The 20,194-nt window shown below is 45.7% G+C and overlaps 1 protein-coding gene across 4 annotated transcripts in view; it reads left to right on the plus strand.

Moving 5' to 3' along the window:
* The first annotated feature begins 960 nt into the window (after window positions 1–960).
* Window positions 961–20,194, plus strand: part of TMEM94 (transmembrane protein 94) — a 50,432-nt gene continuing 31,198 nt past the window's right edge. For 2 of the 4 annotated variants that reach the window (XM_032129354.1, XM_032129357.1), the window contains exon 1: window positions 13,493–13,686. In XM_032129354.1, coding sequence (XP_031985245.1) covers window positions 13,633–13,686 — 54 coding nt within the window. In that variant the 5' untranslated portion in view covers window positions 13,493–13,632. Of the gene's footprint in view, window positions 1,047–8,900; window positions 9,028–13,492; window positions 13,687–19,122; window positions 19,304–20,194 lie in introns of those variants that run through there. The other 2 variants (XM_032129356.1, XM_032129355.1) reach the window with 2 other exon arrangements.

Below are 20,194 nucleotides of genomic sequence, written 5' to 3' on the forward strand. Positions count from 1 at the left end.
GAAGCTCTTTGTACAAAATTGCAAACAACTGCACCAGGCTTTGGTATTTGTAGTTTAGCAACCTAGTCAACATGAGTTTTGTAACAAAATACCGCACGTGGGAACTGCCACATCACAACTCGGGATAACCCAAGCTCTGCAATAAATTACAGGAATAGGAAAGGAATTAAAATTGACGGACACACATCTTTTCAATTTATCCAGTCCACTACGAATGCAGAAGTCAACCCCCAAATGTCTGCAGGCAAAGGACAGCAGTGGGGCATCTGCGTCACACCTTTAACTTACTTCCTTTCCAGATTCGGCAGAGGCTTAGATTTCACGTTAAGATTACCGGCTGGGTAGGTTTGTGTGATCGTCCCTGCCACGGTTTCCTGTGCACCTGGCACCCTGCGTGACTTCAACTCATGGCTCCCTAGACTGCCAGTCTGCTGGTTCTCTACGGAAAAGTGGCTTTTCAGAGGCAGATCTGCAGGTGTCACCCTCCTCTTGCAGGTGTCACCCTCCTCCTGCAGCGGCACAGCCCCGGGAAAAGGACTCCCCTAAGGTCTCCCTCATCCCCTTCCCTGGGGCACCCACCACGGCGTGCCATTGACGAGGGCATGGAGCCTCGGGCCACGGACCGCCTTCGGGCTCTCTCCATGCCCTCCTGCGTTCCCTTCACCCCAGAGTCACTTCACTGCCCCTCACCACCGTCCCCACGACGTCCCCCCAGCAGCCTTAGGGCGACCCTTGCCCGGGGTCTCCGCTCCGTCCGCCGCCCCTCAGCGCCGCCGCCCTTTCCCCTCAGCCTCCCCTCACGGCTCGCCCCGACCTGCCGCCAGGGCGGGCGCCCGGCTTCGCGCGCCACCGCGGCCCAGCCAATCAGCGCGCGGCGTGCGGGCGGCCGCGCGGGCTCGCACCAACCAGACAGCGGCTTCTTGCGGCGGCCCCGAAGCGCCCCCGCGGGCCCCCGGCGCCGGGGCGTCCCGCCTGCCAGTGACCGTGATGGCGGCCACGGCGGCGCGGCGGGCGAGCGGCCCCGCCGGCAGCTCCCGGCGCGGCGGGTGAGTACGGGCCGGGCGGCGGGGCAGGGCCGGGCTGTGGCCCGCCGGGGAGCGCGGCCGGGGGTCCCCACCTCGGCTGAGGAGGCCCGAGGCAGAGCCCGCGGCGGTCCCGCAGCCCCGCGGCCCCGCTGCTCGCAGTTCGCCGGAGCGTTAGCCAGCGGCTTAGGAGGGAGAGGAAATTAGAAAAGGACACACAAAAGGCGGTCCAAACACGTGTTGGCGGCTCAGCGCACTGGCGGGGCTTCTCCCACAGCTGCGGGACAGGCTCCGGCTCGCGGCGCCACGGAGCATCCCCCGGGGCACCGGGCTCGGAGCCAGGCCAGGGGGTGCCCATCAGCCGAGGGTGCGCTTCGGGTAGCCGCAGTGTCATACTCCGCGTAAAGGTTTGGTGTCTGGTCCCACATTCTGGCCTTTAGGAGTTTTTCCAGACCCTTTCCAGCCGGTTCTTTCATATCGCTTCGCTCCTGTGCCTACGTCATCGCAGTGTTCTGATCAGCAGAAGTTCACGGCACACTTCGTTTTGCCCCAGACGTCCACCTGTTCTACTTTCAAAAGCTGTGATCCATGCAGTTCCTTCTGTTTGTCCGTTTGGGAGCTTTCCCCTATCAGGGTAACACAGGCCGTTATTGATAAGGAAAAGCCTAAGAAATCCCTTTAAAAAATCCCATTACATAAAGCACAAGAAGTTTGTCTTAGATGATACTATCTATCCAGAAGATAGGAAGAGAAAACCCATAGACAGGAGTGGAGAGTGTTTTAGTTACACATTTAACACTCACTGAGTTTTCATAGGAACTCTTGTGCCTCGGAAGAATTTCCTTAAGTTAGCCTTACCAGTCTTAGAAGTTACTAAGGTAGTAGCAGAGAGCATAAGCACCCATCCATCTTCCTGAGGCAGCTGCCAAGTCGTAGATATGTTCATGTTTTCTCAGAAAAGGAACCTACTAAGGCCTGCTTCTCTAAAATCCTATAATTTCCCCCAGCAATTGTAGAATAAACTTCCTAGCTGAACAGACAGCTCACACACAATGGGACACAATGGAATAGTAGTACACGAGCTCCATGAAACACTTGAGGTTACTTAGAAATGCAGGTTTCTATATAAACAGTTACTTAACAGCTGCTGTACTGCATTAATCTACAGGGCTTGCTCAGATATAGTAAAATTTAAATACCCTAGCAAGCAAACTAAATTTATTTCCCAAGAAGCCTGCCTAATATAGGCATACGTAGAACTAGCTACATCATGCTGGTTTTATGCAAGATATGTTTTGTTCTTTTGAGAAGTGATTTATATTTCCTATCTTTTACTCAAGCTTATTGAAAAAAATTTACATAATATTCTTTTTAACCATGACCTTTTAAACAAACACCTTGCCAACATTTTTTATGTCATGAGAGGATTAAGATATTAGTGCTTCTAGCCTTGGTCACCAAACAAATTATTATTGGTGCCACAGGTGGAAGCAAGAAAACAAGCCTTTGTCCTCTAATCTTCACATTACAGCTCTGTTTACAGCTTGATCTGTCAGAGCCCTACCCAAATTAGGTGCTGGAAGCCACTGCAAGTACTCAAGAGACCAACCTACTCCAGGCAGAGACACAACCCTGAGAAGGTGTGGGTTGGGAGGGTTTTTGTCCCCCTGTGGCTGGCTGGGACTGGCCAGGAGCAGGGCCAGGGGCCATGGGGGGTTGGCCAAAAGACAAATCCTTTGGTTGGGTTGGCCAAAGAGAGTGACCTGCCTGGGCTTGGGCAGCATTGTCCTGCACTTGGACCTGTGGGAGCAGGGTTTGCATTGGGTTGGTTGGGTTCACATCTGTGATAATGTATGGGACTGTTTGAACACTAAATAGGGCAGTTTGGATCTCTGGAATACTCTTGAGTGAAGACTGGGGGGAAGTTCTTCAGGAGCTGCAGAGAGCTCTGGTTTCCTTTCTACTTTCATAGTAGAGTGAGGCAGCTCACTGCCCTATTTCTAGGCATGGCTCATCCTACACATGTTCATCATAAAACTTTCATGGGGCTTGTGAGAATAGCAAAATACACAATCTGTGAGCTGCTCAGTGCCTTTTCTAGGTAAGGGCTGTGCTGTGCTTGGAGTGGGTGTTTGAGCTTGGTCTGAATGGCCTTCAGCTGCTGAGTCTGCTCTGGGGAACTCCCAGAGAACACCTTCCCATTGGCACAATGTTTATCAAATATCTCTAAATGGCAAACACTGGTGTAAGAATGCTTTTTTACCTAGATTTACTGTAAACTATGAATACAACACCTTTATTTGTAATCTAGATTTAAGAGGAAAAGCTGCACTTTTGTCTCTGAGTCAGTGTATATCAGCAAACATTATTTGCTAAAAGGTTCTATAATTACAGTGCAAGCTTTTTAAATTTTATTTTGGGCCATTGTCTTTCTGTGGTTTTCTAACATTTCAGGATTACTTCTTTTTAGATGGAGGTAGTTATACAATCCTGGTTACCATAATAACTAATATCATTATGATGAATGGCAGCTGTCACTTTTGCAGTGAATTCTTCCATAGATTTGCTGTAAAAATTTCTGTTCAAGGCATCATGCCACAGCAATGTCTCATCTCTCTGCAGAAGGTGGAAGGGCCCTTCCACCTTTCAGAATTGTGCCTTTTGTTGCATATTTCACTTTGATCCGGACTCTGTACATGCTGTGTCTTTCTGTGGCGGGCAGTACCTGAAGCAGAAAAAATAAAGCAATCCTTTAATTCCCAAACACTCTTTTTTCTTTTTAACCAAGTAAAGAAAAATGAACACAGCAAATACTTTTCAGATTTACAATACCTTAATTTGAGACAGTATCAGCCCCTGTGGAAACAATAAGGTAGACTAAACTAGCTTTATAATTCTTTTGATCATATTTCTTCTGATAATCGCTTCTCAGCTCACCAGAATGAAATGAAAACAAAAATAAAAGTGTTCTTTCACTTGTGGAACATCTTGTTTTATCAAACTTATCTTGTAAGTAAACCAAAGGTCTGACTCTTAAAAGTGTGCCAAAGCCATTCCCTACTCCCCTTCTCCCTCTTTGTTGCTCAGGTTTCGTTTTGAGCAATGTCTCTCTTTTGTAACAGTCCAATGTGCAAGTCCTGAATGTGCTGAAGAAAGAAGGAAAGAGTCAGATATTTTTTATTAGAAAACTCTCAGCAAGTAAGGTTTAAACAAAAAGTAGTTTCACCTCCAAGAGACACTTGTCAGTTGAAGACAAACTCTTAAGTTTTCATTTCAAGTTTAATCCTGTTTGTGATTCAGTGTAGATAGACCTCTCTCTGATTCCTGTCATTTAGGAAGGGAAGCAGAGCCTGTGTGAAATCAGCTCCTGATTCTTCACAGCCAGGCTCAAATGAGATATTTGACTGCTACTGAGTTGATAATACTTAGCACATATACAGCAGTATTTCAGAGGATCTCACTTTACAGATACTAATAAATTTACTTCACAGTCTCCCTCTGAAGCAGATACACATATTCCTATCTACAATCTGGGGTTATTGAGGCAGAGAATGTTTAGCTGGCCCAAATTCTGACAAGTCTTTTTCACAGACAGATAGTGAAGCCAAGAAGCGTGGCTGCCAGCTCCCTTGCTGTAATTATTCCGTGCTCTCGGTGGGTCTCAAAGCAATTGACAGTATCACTTGATGCACCTTTGGAAGGCCATGTATCAGCAAATGTTGCAAATTATCAGGCAGACATCAGCTCCTCATGAGTAGGAAGACCGTATGGTTCTGCTGATATCAAAACAATCAGCTCAAATCGAAGCCATTTTCTCCAAGGCAGCTGCTTTTTTTGGTTATTATCTGTTCCCCCGTGTTTCTATTCTTGGTGACAGATCAGGCTTCTGTTCTTGAGGAATTCACTTTTGGCAGCGAGAAATGTTCATGCTCCCCATCATTTTTCGTAGAGTAATCTGTGTTGGGAATTTTCAGTAAATAACATGAAAGCATCAGTGATTGAACACTTTAGGGAAAATAGTATCATTAGGTTGATTTATTTTTCTCCCTAAAGACAGCAGCTTCTGAAACGTACTTTTCTTGCCAACTGTCTGTAGGTTCTATAATTACCTGATCTTTCTGTTTGCTAGTTGTTTTATAAATTCAGTAAGTAATATATCATGCTGTATAGTTTTTTATTAAAATTCAACTCTGCTATCTCACACTGATGGTTAAGTGATTTGAAATCCTTGGATTTCAAAAGAAAATCTGAGCCATGGTATTTTTTACCTATTTAAATACACTGGCTGCATAACACATTGCTATTCAAGAGATGATCTGGTAAAGAAAAGGGTGAAAGGACCCTTGCAAAGTTCTGCTGTCCAGAGGGATGTTTCAAATACTTGTTGATACTCAGATCAAGCTACAAGACTTGCTCTTTGCTCAGGGCATATCCAAACAGAAACAAGTTGCAGGGGGGGATATGGATGTATTTTTCAATTTGAAAAGGATATCAGTCACACATGGCAACCCAGGCACCGAACTCACTCAGTTGTATAAAATAGAGATATTCTAAAGTGGATTGCAGACCTCTCCCCCCGGCTGTGGGATAACCATTGGCTGTTTTTGGCATACAGGGCTTCCAGACAGTTGGCTTGCTGTTAGTGTTGGATTATTTGGTGAACCCTATCCTGGGTTTCACTCTTACCCAACGATTTGGAAATATTTCTCAGGCTGAATGCAACATGATGACACTTGAACACCACATCCAGCCATTCCCAAGTTTCACAAACTGCTCTAGGCTTGAAAATGCTGAGGAGAATGGAGTGTAGGAAAGTGGAAGGGGTAAACTGGCTGCACTGGGAGCACGTGGTGTCTGATTAGTGCAGCCACAGCTTCAAGCATCTTTGATAGTCTGTGGCTGAATATTTAACACCCTCCAACATGTCCCAGCAAAGCAGCCCCACTTCATTTCTGTCCTGCAGAGTGTAACATGTCGACGTGACTAATTGCCTGGGCAGACAGAAGAGAGATAAGAACAGGGAGGGCAGAAGGAAGCAGATATTCCACTGTGGAATAGCCGTGCACAAAACTAGGGTGAGTCCAGAGTGTGGAGAGTCCCTGCAGCAGGGTAGGGATGATCAGAGACGTGTCTGGAGGTGGAAATTGCAGGAGTCCCTGAAACAGAGGAATCTGGGAGGGGAGCACACAAGGACAGTGCAGGGTCAGGAGTGAGTGGATGCACAGCTCTGCAGATCTACAGGCTGCCTCCAGAATTTATTAAATTGCTGCAGCCTCAGTGTGTGGAGCTGTTTCCTGAGTGTTTTCAAGATCTCTGTAATGCATGTGAGGTGTTTAGTTGGAATGACAAAATTCTTGCAGTTTTGTTTTGAGAAATTCTGCATTTAAAAGAAAGCATGCAAATCACATCTTCTATGGCTCCAGTGCCAGTCCAGGTGCAGAAATTGAGGGAGGTTGGTTCATCATCCTAGCCTGTCTTTGCTATTGGTTTCAGTTAACCCAAAACTAAGATATCCCAACCTATCTGGGACTAGCTGTGTTTGGAATTTTTGGTTCTAAATGACAATCCTTTTTAAACGTTGGAAAATTAAATGTCCTCCTTGTTCTGTGTGTCTGGATTGGCACAGGGAGGACTTGCCTTCTTGCTTTCTATGTGTGAAATGTCTACAATCTACCGTTGCTGATACCTTAAATTTGGGATGTGAGAAAAACTAAACTGCTTCTGGGTTGGTCAGTGTGTTCAAATTTTGGAGAAGCCCTGAACATGTATGATGATGAAGCAGTGCTTTGTGCACCACGGATTATTTTCACAAGCTCATTATATTGTCCATTATAACAGCTTCTGAATTTCTCTAAACGGGGAATATTCACTCTTTCCAAACAATCCTTTATATTTTTAACACCCTTGGCGTGTTTCCTGCTTCCTAGCACTGAAGGACTCCAGGGTGTGTTCCTAAGCATGCAGATGATGTGCTGTGAACTTTAAGGAATGGCGTGTTTTGCATTCGGGATCACATTTCAGTTTGCTGCCAGAACCAGAATGTCACTGAGGGCAGTGCAGAAATCCTGCCTCCTGCCCAGCTCATCCCCCTGCCCTCCAGCCAGAGCCACCCACTCCTGCTGGATGCTTTTGAAATCCAGAACCAGAGAGAAATTCAGGCTCTTAGTTTTGTTTGAACAAGTGAGAGCATGGTGTGTAAGTCTTTCAGTAGATCAACTAACAAATCTTCTCTCAGAGGGGACTAAAAAGAAAAATCATGGGTTTATCTTAGTCCTTTTATTGTTAGTGACCATTTTCTCCTTAAAATCATCTTGTCTTGCCTTCCCTTATACTGAAGTCGTTCTCAAATTAAAAGCAAGATACTAAGGCTCTAAACTGCTGTGTGCAAACACACAAAAGTACTTTTTCCTCCTTCCCACTCCCAGCCCTTTGCTGGGAGCTCTTTGTCAGCTTCACTCCAGTAACTTTGATCTTCTCTTTGCAGTTGCTAATTGGCCTGGCAGGGATATGAAGTGACTGAAAATAACTTTATTCCCTCGTTGTGTGCACATTGAAAGGGTCACAGAACAGAAAAATAGGGCAGAGTCCAGACTGGTGGCTCATGCCAACCAGCCCGGCAGCCAAAAAATGGCACTTGCAGGTGCTGGTTGTGGTTCTGCAGGCAGGTCTTTGATAACCATCACTCTGAATATGGAATGCCTGCTGCTTCCCCCCCCAGAATGCAGGTGCAGGATTGCCTGCAGGAGAGGAAATACTGAAATCTAACTCTGCAGAGTGGGACAGAGTGGCTTTCTGAGTAAGCTTTGGATGCCTTTTGTTTTCCTTGAAATTGTGCAGCATTGTCAGAGCAGTGCTGTAGGTGACTGCCGCAAGGACGGGCTCTCCACAATCCTTCTTTGAAGAAGGCAGTGTTGTATAAACCAGGGTAGTAAATCCCAGCTGACAAAGGCCAGTCTCTTTGTATCTATGAGATGTGTGGGTGGTTTGGGTTGATTTGCATATCTAGCTGCTTCCTTGTTTATTTGGATTTAGGAGAAGGATATGTCCAAGCCCTGAGCTACTGTGTGATATTAAAAGATAGAACCAAGAATTACTAACCAACAGAAAGAGTTTCCCAAGACAATCATAGCATAATCTTACAGGATCATGTTGTGTTTATATGTAAGAGAGTCCTCTGGAGCAATGTACACAGATCCTTTGTTTTAATCAGAAAAGACATTTTATGAAAGGAGAACAAATTTGTGCCATGGGAGGTAGAGGAGGGTTAGCTAGAAGAAGGATGTGAATTCCAGAGCTGCGCACTACCTCAATTCTGTTAGAGTCCCAGTTTTGCTAAAAAGAGAAAAGGCCTAGATCTGAGGTCATCTGGAATTGTTTTTAGGACTTCCGGCCTACTTACTGGTTATCAGATCCATGCTCAGCCCAGCACCTTGTCTAAGGTTGGATGTGATGTTCAGCAAATGGAAGAATCACTGCTGGCTCCATTAGAGAATAGCTGGACAAAGCTTCTGATAGATAAGATTAACAAGACAAATAGCAGTGGGTGACAGCTTGCTCCAACACCTGGTGGAATCCAGGCTTTATCAGCCTGTTTTTGGAGGCTTGCCCAAAAGCCTGTCAGGACTATGATAATACTCTTACTCTGCACTGCAGGGAACTTAATTCATCTATGGATGCCAGATTTTGGGGAGAGTTAAGCTGGCTTAACTTCCGAGTCGCAGGGTGGGTTGACGTACTATTTAGGAGGACTTTCATCTCTCTAGTTCTCCTTCTTTTAAATACCAATTCTGTAATTTGAATTTTGTGAATTTCATCACTTTCTTTATCCTAAAGGAAGTGATGTGGGAGACTTGACTGCTTCCCTTTCTGTTTCTACAGATGGTGATGTGGTAAATGTAGCCAAGCTCTTCTCTACCTAGGAGACATTCTCCCCTGAGGAGCAGTCCCCTTTTGCTGGACATGCTTACAGAACTGCACAGCCATGGACCTCAAGGAGAAGCGTCAGGTAGGTTGGCTGATAACAGTCACACCCAACTTAAGTGTTGAGTCCTTTTAAATGTCTTTATTATTTTGGGTCAAGATTCACCAGGTGGCATTATTATGTAGTGGTATAATCCATGGTTAGTATAGAAGTTGAGAGTTCTGTCACCTTCACATCCCTGTATCAGCCAGGAAATCGTTTGCAGGCTGGGACTGAGGCAACCATGGTGGAACAGCACAGGTGGGGTGTCCAGTGTCACATCTGCTGTGTCTCTCAAGCTCTAAGCTGGGGCTCCATTCCCATGGACACTCTGCTTTACTTGACAGGCTGAATTCACTGGGAAGATTTTTTCAATAAATCATCTGAGTCCGGTTTTGCTGGTGGTAACTTGGGGTCTCAGCCAGCTCTGGTGAGAGAGCACTCTTGGCTTTTCCCTCTGGTGTCCCTTTCCCCACCACACTGTGAGCTTTCCTCTGTTGGCTGTCTCTGTTTTCTCCATGCATCCCTTCCTTGCTGTTTTGTTTGCAGCAGTGAGAAGTGGTTTTGTTCATTAGCACAAAGTACCTGTTAGGGACTCACCTAGACTCAGATCAGCTCTAAAAGATACTACAGCAGTGTAAGTGACTTTTAAAGGTCAGTTTTTCACATCAGCTGTGGCACTTGCTTACTTAACTGCTTCTTTGCTGGGTTTCTGCTCTGAGCTGTGCTAGGCCAGGAAAGCCTGGGCTCACTCCTGCCCGAACCTCTTGGTGCTGGAGTGCTCAGAGGACATGTTTGACCTATGTTACTTTATATCAAACTGCTTTATTACCATGGAGTTAACATTCCGATGAGGACAATTATCTGCTTATTCTCTTGTTAATGACATCATGGGCTAATCTGGTATTGATCATTTTAAGAGATGATGCACTTACCACTCTGTGCAGGGATGTGTTCTGTGTAGGATCTGAGAGCACCACAGAGAGCAGGGCATAGTGGGGGCACTTTCACTGTAGGTCACTATCTTTGGTTCATCTTTCTCATATGACATTCTCCACTGTACAAAGCAGGAAGATCATATCAAATTGCTGGACAGGCAGCAGCATGGATGCTATTGTAATAGACCTTTAAAAGGCCTATTAGGAAAGTGTCCTGACAAGGAGGTTACAGGGGGAGTCATGGTGTTCTCAAGCCCTAACCTCCTCTCCTGACTTCCTGAAATTTTTTCTCCTTCCTTTCTGAATGGGAGTTAAAAATGAAGGCAGGAGATCACCACAATCTTTTCAATAGGAATTAAAAAAAATCATAGGTACATAGAGCTGCATTTTGCAACTAATTTTGATTGTATTCTGAGGAAAGACAATGATTTTATTCCTGTTAGCAACCCCATGGCAGGGGACTTGAAACTAGAGGATCTTTAAGGTGCCTTCCAATCAAAACCATTCTGTAATTATTGTTTGGTGCTAAGGGGTTTGCTCCTTTTTGGTTTTTTTAAATACTGTAGATCCTTGTTTCACCCCCTTTAAGGTGGAATCCATCTTCCTAAAGTGAAGAACTTGGACTCATATACACTGATAAAGGAACAAATTAACCTGCTTTGTAACCTCAGCAGTAAATTCGATGTGCTAGGTTTATTTTAAAATGCTAAAATTAAAATGAACCCACGTGAAAACATCAGTCCCAAATCTGGTTGAAAGCAATCTCTTCAATATACATGTGTGATGGAGAGTTAGCACTCCTGGAGCAGGAGACGTGCTCAGAGCACTGCTGCAGCACAGACATCTGTCACTCAGATGAGAGACTTGTCCTCTGGCTCCAGTTGGCTAATAAGTTCCCTTGTCAGGAATGGCTGAGGATCAGAGTTTGTCAGGTGTAATGCAGGCTGCCTTCCAGTTTTTGCCAGAAACCAGACAGCACAGAGAAAGGCAGAGAGTATTTTAGGACCAGAGCCAAAACCTTCTTAAATTAAATGTGCTGATATCTTGTTCTTTCTCCTCTTCCTCTGACTTTTTAATTTTCTATGTATTTCTGAAGTGAATTTAATCCTTGTGACAGGTACCAGAATCTCTGCTCCAAGACCACTGAGCCCATACTGAGAGAGCAGCACTGATTGCCCCAGGACAGTGGGAGGTTCCTGAGTTTGCGTTGCGTTAGACGTAGGCTGGATTTGCAGCCACACAACTAATAAAAATTATTGACATCATCCATTGCTCAGTTACCCATAACAACTGAGCTGTATTGTCCCAGTGTAATTGCTGCAGCCTGGATACAGCACCGTGCCTCCTGGCCAGAGCCTGGAAACGTATTCAGGGAGCCTGTGCTGTGCTCCACATCGCTGCAGCTCCAGCACTGTTGGTCCTTGTTCCAGGTTGCCTAACAAGAGCTACAGTCCTACCTTTGGACTGAAAAGTAGCCCAAGTCCTTTGCCACTTCTCATCCTGCCAGTGACTGTGTCTCTGTTTTTATTCCCTGCTGTTCTCTAAAAGCTCAGCTCTTCTTCCAAGGGCCTTTTCAAAGACCGATCCTTTTTCCACAGGCGTCTCTCATCTATGCTGCAGATTTTGTATAGGTCAGTCCCTGCCTTTGTACTCAGCCTTTTATTTCAACTCCCAGTTTTATCTTCAGATCCCAAGTTTTTGTCTTCTGCTCTTTCATTCTATTATTTAATGCACAAATGCATTTCCAGATGCAATTTCTGATACCAGTTGATATCAGAAGGAAGCTACATAGTACAGGTTACTGCCCTACACAACACTTTAGAGCAAGGTTTCTCAGCAGTGGGGTAAACAAGAAGAAGCAATTTGATCCAATTCCATTTGTGTCCATGACCAAAGCTGGAGGTTTTGAGGTTGGGACCTCTAGCTGCATGAAGCACAAGGATTGTTCCTGGGATTGCACAAGCAAGTTGTTTTATTCGCTTTCATTCGAGTCTCCAAAAGGTACAAAGCCATGGGAAACAAATCAGCAAGCACTGTGATAAAGAAGGGGTCTTACAAGTATGTTGTGTGAAGGTTTATCCACTCTCACCCCATCTTGTTGTTGATCTTTTCTTTTTTCTCTCCTTTTTTCTTTGTGTTGAAAGGAGCAGGTGAGTAGTTCCTTAGCAGGCAGGAAGGAAAATTGTGCCATTAGGACATTTTCTTGTTTTCTGCAGTTTAAAATTGTTGTCTAGGAAACAAAATGCCCTGCAGAAGGATAAAGGATGTTTTGCCTCTCTCTCTTTTCTGCTTTCTCCCGAAGTTACATGAAATAAATACAAAGTGTCTGCTTCCCTTCGCTTTGGCTCTAAGAGCTTTGTGAGATTACACATCCATGTGTAACTCAGTGCCAACACACAGGTGATAACCAGACCCTGTGTTGGGTTTGTTGTGAATAGAGGCCACTTAATCTCTGCCCTTCAGGCTTAAAACAGAGAATATGGGCTGTGTCTATTGAGGCATTTGAACCTCAGGAAAAGAAAGGAAGTGAAGAGCTTGTCCAGGCAGGTTTGGTGAGTCCTGACACCTGTACATGGTCTTCAGAGCTGCAAAATATGCTGAGACTGGAAGCCTTTGCAGTGCCTGTCCTGTTTGGTACCAGCTAGCTATAATCCTTGGCAAGCTATTGAGGTGGTGCTTGGCTGGGCCAGTTCTTTACCCCTTTCTGTGTGGAATGAAAGCAGTTGTTCTAGTGATTGCTCTGCAGAACTAGGAAGCCCCAGACAGAATTAGGATGGCACTGAAGCAGGAGCTATGTAAAAACTCACATAACAATGAGAAGGAAACATTCCTGTAAAAGATGAGAATGAGAGAGAAGGCTCATTCCTTCTTCACCTTTTTATCCCCTTGTTGTTGTTCTACCCAGCCCTTCCCTATCTACACTACTCTTTGCCATGCCCAGGTAAATGTGGAGCCCCAGGCATGGTTATGGTGAGTTTATGTGCACCTTTTAGTTCAGATTGTGTGGTTCAGGATGAATATGGGCTGTGGAGAGGGGCTTTTGCTGCATTCTTTGTCAACAGGAGAAAAGGGAGGGAACACTTCAGATGGGACCTGTAACCATCTCAACTTGTTTAAATAGCAAATACTTCTATTTTTGATTGAGCTTGAATCCAAAGCTGCGGAGTCATCTGTGGGGCAGTTAGTATTCCAGGGTCTCTTGGTTTCAATTTAGTCATTTTCCATGCCTATTCAGGTGTTCTTTCCCCTGTACTGTATTTTATAGCACTTTGTCCTACCTAATTTGCCATCTGCTTTTGCACAGACCCCTGTCTGTCAGCATCATTCCTTCCTGTGCATGCATATGCAGCTCTGCAGGCAGGGAGCCCAGGGATCCTCACTGTGTCGGCTCCATCTGATGAATGAACCATTCTCACAGACATCTGGTGCTATCCTGGGCAAACTTTCTTCTCTCTCTGCTTTTTTCTCCCCCTCTTTCCATCCCTCATCCTCCCTCATCCCCCACCCCTATCCGCCGCCTCCTTGCTGGATCTGCAGCGTGACTGGAAACAGGCTGAATTAATCAGCAGACTGGTGCTTCACTCTGCTGCTTCTGTCTCATTCTCTGCGGCGCTGGGCTCTGCACAGTCTTGCTCTCCCTCTTTGCTCTCTCATTTTTGGAGAGCAGCAGCAGTGCAAGTTGCTGGGGAAGTGGTGCAGGAATTTAGCCCAGATGCTCTTCAAACAGGCTGATCTCTGGATCCCCCACCAAGGCAAATGTCGCAAAGTAAGTTCCTCTCCCTTAACATTTAATTTCAAAATGGCTTTCCCTGTCTCCCTCCCCAGCCTTCATCCTGCCTGATGTGATGGGGCATGAAGAGCTTTGAGGTTTTGGGGAAGGCGGTTATGGCAGGACATGAAACAGGGAGTGATGATTTTTGCTAGGGAATAGCTTCTTGTTGGCAGTGATGGGGAAAAGAAACTGTTTTAAACAAACTGCAGTTTTAACCCCAGGACCAACAGGAAGATCCACACAGGAATTTAGGTTCTGACTCCTGCTTTGCTGCCCCTCTGCCTCACAGCTTAAATTTGTCAGTTGCTTCTATAGGCTTTGATCTGTAACTGTTGAACCTCCTTATCCCTGTGGGATCCATCCAGCAGTGCAACTGCCAGGCTGGATCATCATTTTAGTCCCCAAAGTCTTCAGCTGAAGAAGTGGGGATGGGAAGGAAGCTCTCAAGGGGATGAAAGATGTGCTGAAGTTCTGTGGATTTCTGAGCATTGCTGGCCTCTGAGAGGGGATTAGCATTCCCTGGAGGGATCTCTGCACTGGCATAAAGCACTGCTGCATGTTGAAGCCAGGATAAATACAGACCCCTAACTGCTCTCTGAACTTGGAGGAGTAATGCAACTGGCTAAATTACAGTGATTAAAGCTTAATAATTGTGTAGTGCTTCAAAGTGCTGCATAGACCCTGCCTGATCCTGCAGCCTGGTGGGACAGGTAACTATGGTTGGGGATTTGCTGCTGCAAACAGGACTGAAGGGACGGACTGAGGAACGTACAATTCCAAACTGGGCTGTTTCCTGGGGAGCAGCTGCCTCTTTCTTTGCTGCTGGGCTGCTACTGGGGAGAAGTAAAGTGCTGGGCTTTGCATTACCTCTGTAGAAAGGTTGATTGTGCCTGTTGGCATCTTACTCCATGCTTTATGGAGAGCATAAAATGTGGATGTTGTTGAGTGGATTAAAATGGACCCTGTGCACAGAAAAGTGCAGCAGTGATTCAGGCTGGCGAGCGCTGCTTTGGCCACATCTCAGAGCTCAGTGCTCCTGCAGCTCTGTCTCTTTGCAGGGGGAATCTGCAGGCCCCGTTAGTCACAAGCTGTGGGGAGCCTCAGAGCATCCACACTGGAGCCCCTGCAGGCACCCAGTTACCCAGCTGGGGGGCTCTTTTGTCTGGGGGCAGCGGGAGGTCTGGGCTGCCTTTCATCCTGGGCTGCACAGGGAGGGGGAAGGAGATAGTTGCTGCCTATTGCTCTGTCCATTAACTTGGGCACTGCTGTGCTGAAGACTTGGCTTGTTTCACCTGATTTGAGACCACCAACAGCTAAGCTGTGGCTGCCAAGCTCATGTCAGGTGCATTCAATCCAAGTTCAATAGCTGTGTTCCTTGTGCCTTCTGGTGCTTTTCCCAGCATGTCCAGGTTTAAAGGCAGTGGTCCCCACAGAGCCATGGTCTGCTTGGTGGAGCTGCCTGATTTGTGCAGATATCAACATACATTTATTTTTCCTGAGCTTTCCAGTAGTGTTCAGGTGGGCTGGTGAATGTTATAACCTTCACAATTACAACAGTTGGTGGGGAGTTGGTAGCCCCATCACAGAATGAGAAACTAAGGCACAGAGGAGTATCTGATTTTCCCACTGTCATGCAGAAACCAGTGACAGAATGAATTAGAGAATCCAGCTGTCCTGACAGTCCAGAATCTTAATCAAAAGTTTATCCCATGGAGTAGGAATGTGTCAGGGGGGATGATTGATGTAGCCTGGGTCACTAGAGAAGCGTTCTTGCTTGGACTCAGGGATCTGATCTCTTAGGAAAAGTAGCCAAGAGAGCACCACGAAAGACAGAAAGCAAGTTTGGGACCAAGGATGGGGTAATAAAGGGAAATTTGTGCCCAGAGGGACTGATGCATTGGCTCTGCTGGTTCCATCTGTGTCACTCTGAAGCAGGGATAAGCCATTTCAGGCAGTCCAAGCACTAAATCAGCAGCTGCAGGTGTACAGGAGCTGTAGCATCCTGATGTGTGATTTGCTGTAGAACAAGAATAAATCCCTCTCTAGCACTAGGCTGCTGTATGAAATGCTACCCCAAGAAATTGTGTGCTGTCATGTATTTGATGTCTGTCATCCTCTCTGATCAGACCCAAAAACCCGACTTTGTGTCATATTGTGACTTATCCTAAATAAGAATTGGACTTACAGTAATAAATGCAAATGTATTTGGTGGAGTTACTCCTTATTGTGTGTTTTTGAACCTGTGAATAATGCTTACATTTCAGGAGGTGTAATCCCTGTAGTAGATTATTCGCCTGCAAAGTGTCATTGTTAAATTAAAAACTGCCTTCTTTTTCTGCTAAGGAATGCAAAATAGCTCTCAGAAAAAGGAAGAACATTCTGCTGCCCAGTTTCCCACCTCCAACTGTTCAGATCTGAAAAGCAATTGAGTAGAGGTGTTATAAAAGGAACCTAGTGAGTGCAGCCTGGAAAGAGGGAAACAGTCTGACAACTGCCTTGCAGGGGTTTTCCACCACTCTCAATCAGAGGGGTGGATCTGCAATCTATGAGAATTGAAACTTGTAGCAAATATTTTGCATTCTGTTCACTTACTTGTTTAAACAGTCTTTGTAAAGGCAGTTACATTCAAGTATACAGCAATCTTGGTGAGAAGCCCTTATTCTGCAAGAGACTGAATCCACAGAGGATGGAGGATGATTCAACCCACTTTGCTCTGGAAAGCAAGGAACATATTTGTGTTCCAGTATTATTAAAAAAAATATTTGGCACATATTATATCAACATTTACTGGTACAACAAATAAATATGCTACTATGGATGTGTAATGGCTGTGGGAAAATATAAGAGGACTTAAATATACTAGTATTTTGTGTCCATTTCTCTGTACACATTCTGGGCTCTACTTCTTTGTTCCTCTGGAAGGAAGCTGCAAGACCTCTGTCTTTCATCAGATAGCAGAGAATGTGACATAGCTGATAAACTTTTAAGGTAATCTTAAGCAGTTCTATGTGTAAAAGAACAAGATGGGAATTTTAGGAAGAGAGCTCAGTGGTGAATTTGTGTGAGGATGAAGGTGGGCTGCAGGAAGCAGACATGGGGGGGTGGTGTTGCTCGGGAACAACTTCACGTTGTGGGAGGAAAAATCAGAAAATAACCACACTTTTCCTACCTATCAGCCTGAAAATGCTCCTGCAACCCCTGAGGAAGGCAAAGAGAACCTATTTGCCATGAGCCAGACAAGGCTATGGATTTAAACAAACTCCTCGGTATTTGACAACTGATTTACTCCTGTCAGACTATGGAGGCTCAGCTGAAAGGACAAGGCAAAGAAAAGCCTACAGATTCTGTGATTCCTCATCTCCTGCCTCTGAGCTGCTTCTTGTTTCCTTCCTGAAGAGCCAAACCAGCTCCTAAACCTGGGCATTTGCAAGATCTCTGTCAGGTTCCCTTTCCCTAATGTTTTCAGGCAAGCTAACCAGTAATTTAACATGTAGAATATTTACTACGAGTGGAGAAATTCACACATCTTTTCATGTTTCCATCCAGTCCACACCTCAGCACATTCATTGCCTCTAGAAAATAAAATCACACTCTCGAAGGAAATGTCCTGCACTGTTTTTTCCTTAACAGCCATCCCACAGATCACAACTCCTGAGAGCCCTGGTATCATCCCAAAGCAGAAGGATGCAATCATCCCGTTTTTACCTGGCTCCAGCCTCTCTCATCACACTGAGGCTGGGATGGCCAGGGCAGGGGTCAGCTCCAGAGGAGCCCTAAGTGCACTTAGAGGTTCCTGTGCTCTCCGGGGCAAAGGAGGAAGCAACTGCTCATTTTCTCCTTAGGACTTTTTGCCTTTAGGCCCAGGCAAAAGGAAAGTACAGCCTTTTAAAATGCCTCCTGATACCCATCAGGGGTTTGTTTTCACTGTAACCTGGAATTTACTGTCTGCTCTTTCTTTGTTGTTCTTTACAGGAAACGCTATGCTAAGGCAGCTGGGTGGGAAGGTATCTTGCTGTTTCTGTTTGGACCGGAAAATTTGCAGATTTCTCTTTGAATGTAACTTTCCAAAGCAAAGATGTGAATGTTGAGGTTTTTTTATTAATGAACTGACACCTCCTGTGAATGGCTTCTTCACCCTGGGGTGCTCACTTCCTGGTTTGTGGCAGGAAGAGCACTTGCAGCTGATGAAAGGCTGGAAAGATCCCTCTGGGACAGTTTCAGAGCGCCTGGGTTTGCCATATACAAAGGTTTACTTCAGGGCATTTGAAAAATGCCTCATTAGCAGTTGATGACTTAGCAGGGCAGCTCTTGTTGTGAAAACCTGGAGCTGCCCCTTGCTGGGAGCTCAGGGTGGCTCTTCTTGCCTGTCCCTTTCACTTGGGTCCCAGGCTCTTGCCCTTGATGCTCACCCACAGCAAGTTACCCGAGTGCCCCCAGCAGTCCTCACTCACAGTATTAGAGTGTTTGTTTACCAGACTGGCTCTGCCTCCTTTGCCAAATACTCCATGTTCTGAGTGTCAGGATGGGTGTTTAACAATTCCTGCCCTTCCTGCCCTTCCTCTTCCCCAGCCCTGCCACACTGCACTTGTCCTTTGTCACTTGCTACAGCCACATTCTTTGTGGCTGCCCTTATCTTGACTGACACTGTGCCAAACCAGTAACTCCTGTGTAAAGTCTGGAGCAGGTGTGCAGGTGTTTCAGGAACCTTTTTTGATTACCTCTGGATTTGCTGCCTTTTTGTGCTTGCTGCCTGCTGTGCTGAGGCAGTTTCTCTTTCCAGGCACTGTATGGCTGTAGTAGAGGTTGGCATTAAGTGCAGCTTTCCTCTCATTTCTTCTGTAGCTTCTGATGTGGCCATTGGAACCAGCTCAGTGGCCAAGCAGACTTTGCTTTTCAGTTCAAATCCCTCTTATTTTTTCTGCCTTCTGTTCTGTGTGTTTTATTTATCTGTCTGCTTTCCCCATGTTGGAGAGGATTTATATTTCTGTGGGTGCCTTGCTCTGCCCCAAACAGGCAGCAGCCAGACAAGAGAGAGAAGCCTGATTGTTCCTTGCTTGGTGTTGTTCTCAGACACTGTTGTTTCCAGCACTCCATGGTGCAGCAGCATGGCTGGTGCCAGCTCCACTGCCATCTTCTCCTCTGGGAGTCTTTGAGAGACTCCTACGTTTAGTCCTGTGCTGATGTTACCTGGGCTGCTTCCAAGAACAACACAGAACTGCTTCCTCTATTCCTAAAACTGACACAGAGAATGAGAACTGCAGCAGGATTATTTTTAGTTCTGTAAAAGTGCAGCTAAAGCTGCATTGCTGGACTCTGCCTGGACAGAATTTGCTGTTTCAGGTTGTCCCTGATAGGTGGGGAGAGTGTGTGTGTGTGGTAGATGGTATTTTAAAGAGAATTTTTGTGCTATTCCTCAACACTGCTTTACAGTTTTGGATTGGACCATCAGTGCAAATGAGTCTGAAGTCCAAGATTAGTTTCCAGTAAATGTTCATCACGAAACCATGCAGTTAAGGAACAGGAAGAAAAGATCAGAGCCAAGCTGCACTTGCAGAGCTGGGTGTGTGCAAGCAGCTCCTGAGGAGCAGAACTGCTGCGGTTTGAGAGCATGGTGGGTTTGGCAGGGCTGGGAAGAGCTACAAGAGCAGGAAGAGCTGCAGCTCCTGCCTGAGCTCTGGGCTGTATCACACTGGTGGGGACAGGAGGGACAAACTTCCTGCTGGTTTGCATTCAGTAGTTCTGTATTCTGTGCACAGTATGACACACCTGAACATTTCCAACATGCAGGATACACTATGTGCTGTACATGCTCAATGTGTTTGTATTGAAACATGAAATGCCCATGAGAACTTTTATTTACCAGTTCCCTGCTGCAGCCCTCTCATGGACACCAACGTGCTGTTCCCTGTTGATTTGCTGTCAGTGATATGGTGCCCACAGTACCTCACTGCAATCTGTGATTTGAAAGAAAGGAAAGTGCTCATGCTCCTGACCCAGAAAGGCGAGTGTTTACCCCACTTTGTTGTTATCAGCATCTTATGGTGGTGTTTTCCATGTGACACACTCCTGGGATGTGTCCTTTGGGACTGCTGCCTCTTTACTGAGTGCTGAGGGAGAGGTGCTGTGAACTCTGTGCTTCCTGCAAGTCCAGATATCTCTCTTGCAGCTCAGCACTTAAAACTCCGGTGTTTGCTCTTGTAAAAGGAGGAGTTGATGGCGGGGTCATGTCTGGTCCTGAACTGACCTACAGCCTAGCACTTAAATCTGGGAGCTTCTGCATCAAAGTAGCCAAAGAGGCCTGGCTCACAAATAAAAATCTGTAGTGAGCAGCTGTGGAAATTGGACCACTCTTGTTTTGAATTGCTGATATTCTACTACTTAGTTGTTAGTATTGTTAACAAATTCATCCTGTATCATTAAAATTCTACCATAACTGTGTTCTGTTCTCTCTACAAGCTGACACCAGTTCAAGCCTGGATAACCTCTGTTTGTATTGTCCTCA

This window comes from Corvus moneduloides, chromosome 19 (assembly GCF_009650955.1).
Source record: "Corvus moneduloides isolate bCorMon1 chromosome 19, bCorMon1.pri, whole genome shotgun sequence".
Lineage (NCBI taxonomy): Eukaryota > Metazoa > Chordata > Aves > Passeriformes > Corvidae > Corvus > Corvus moneduloides.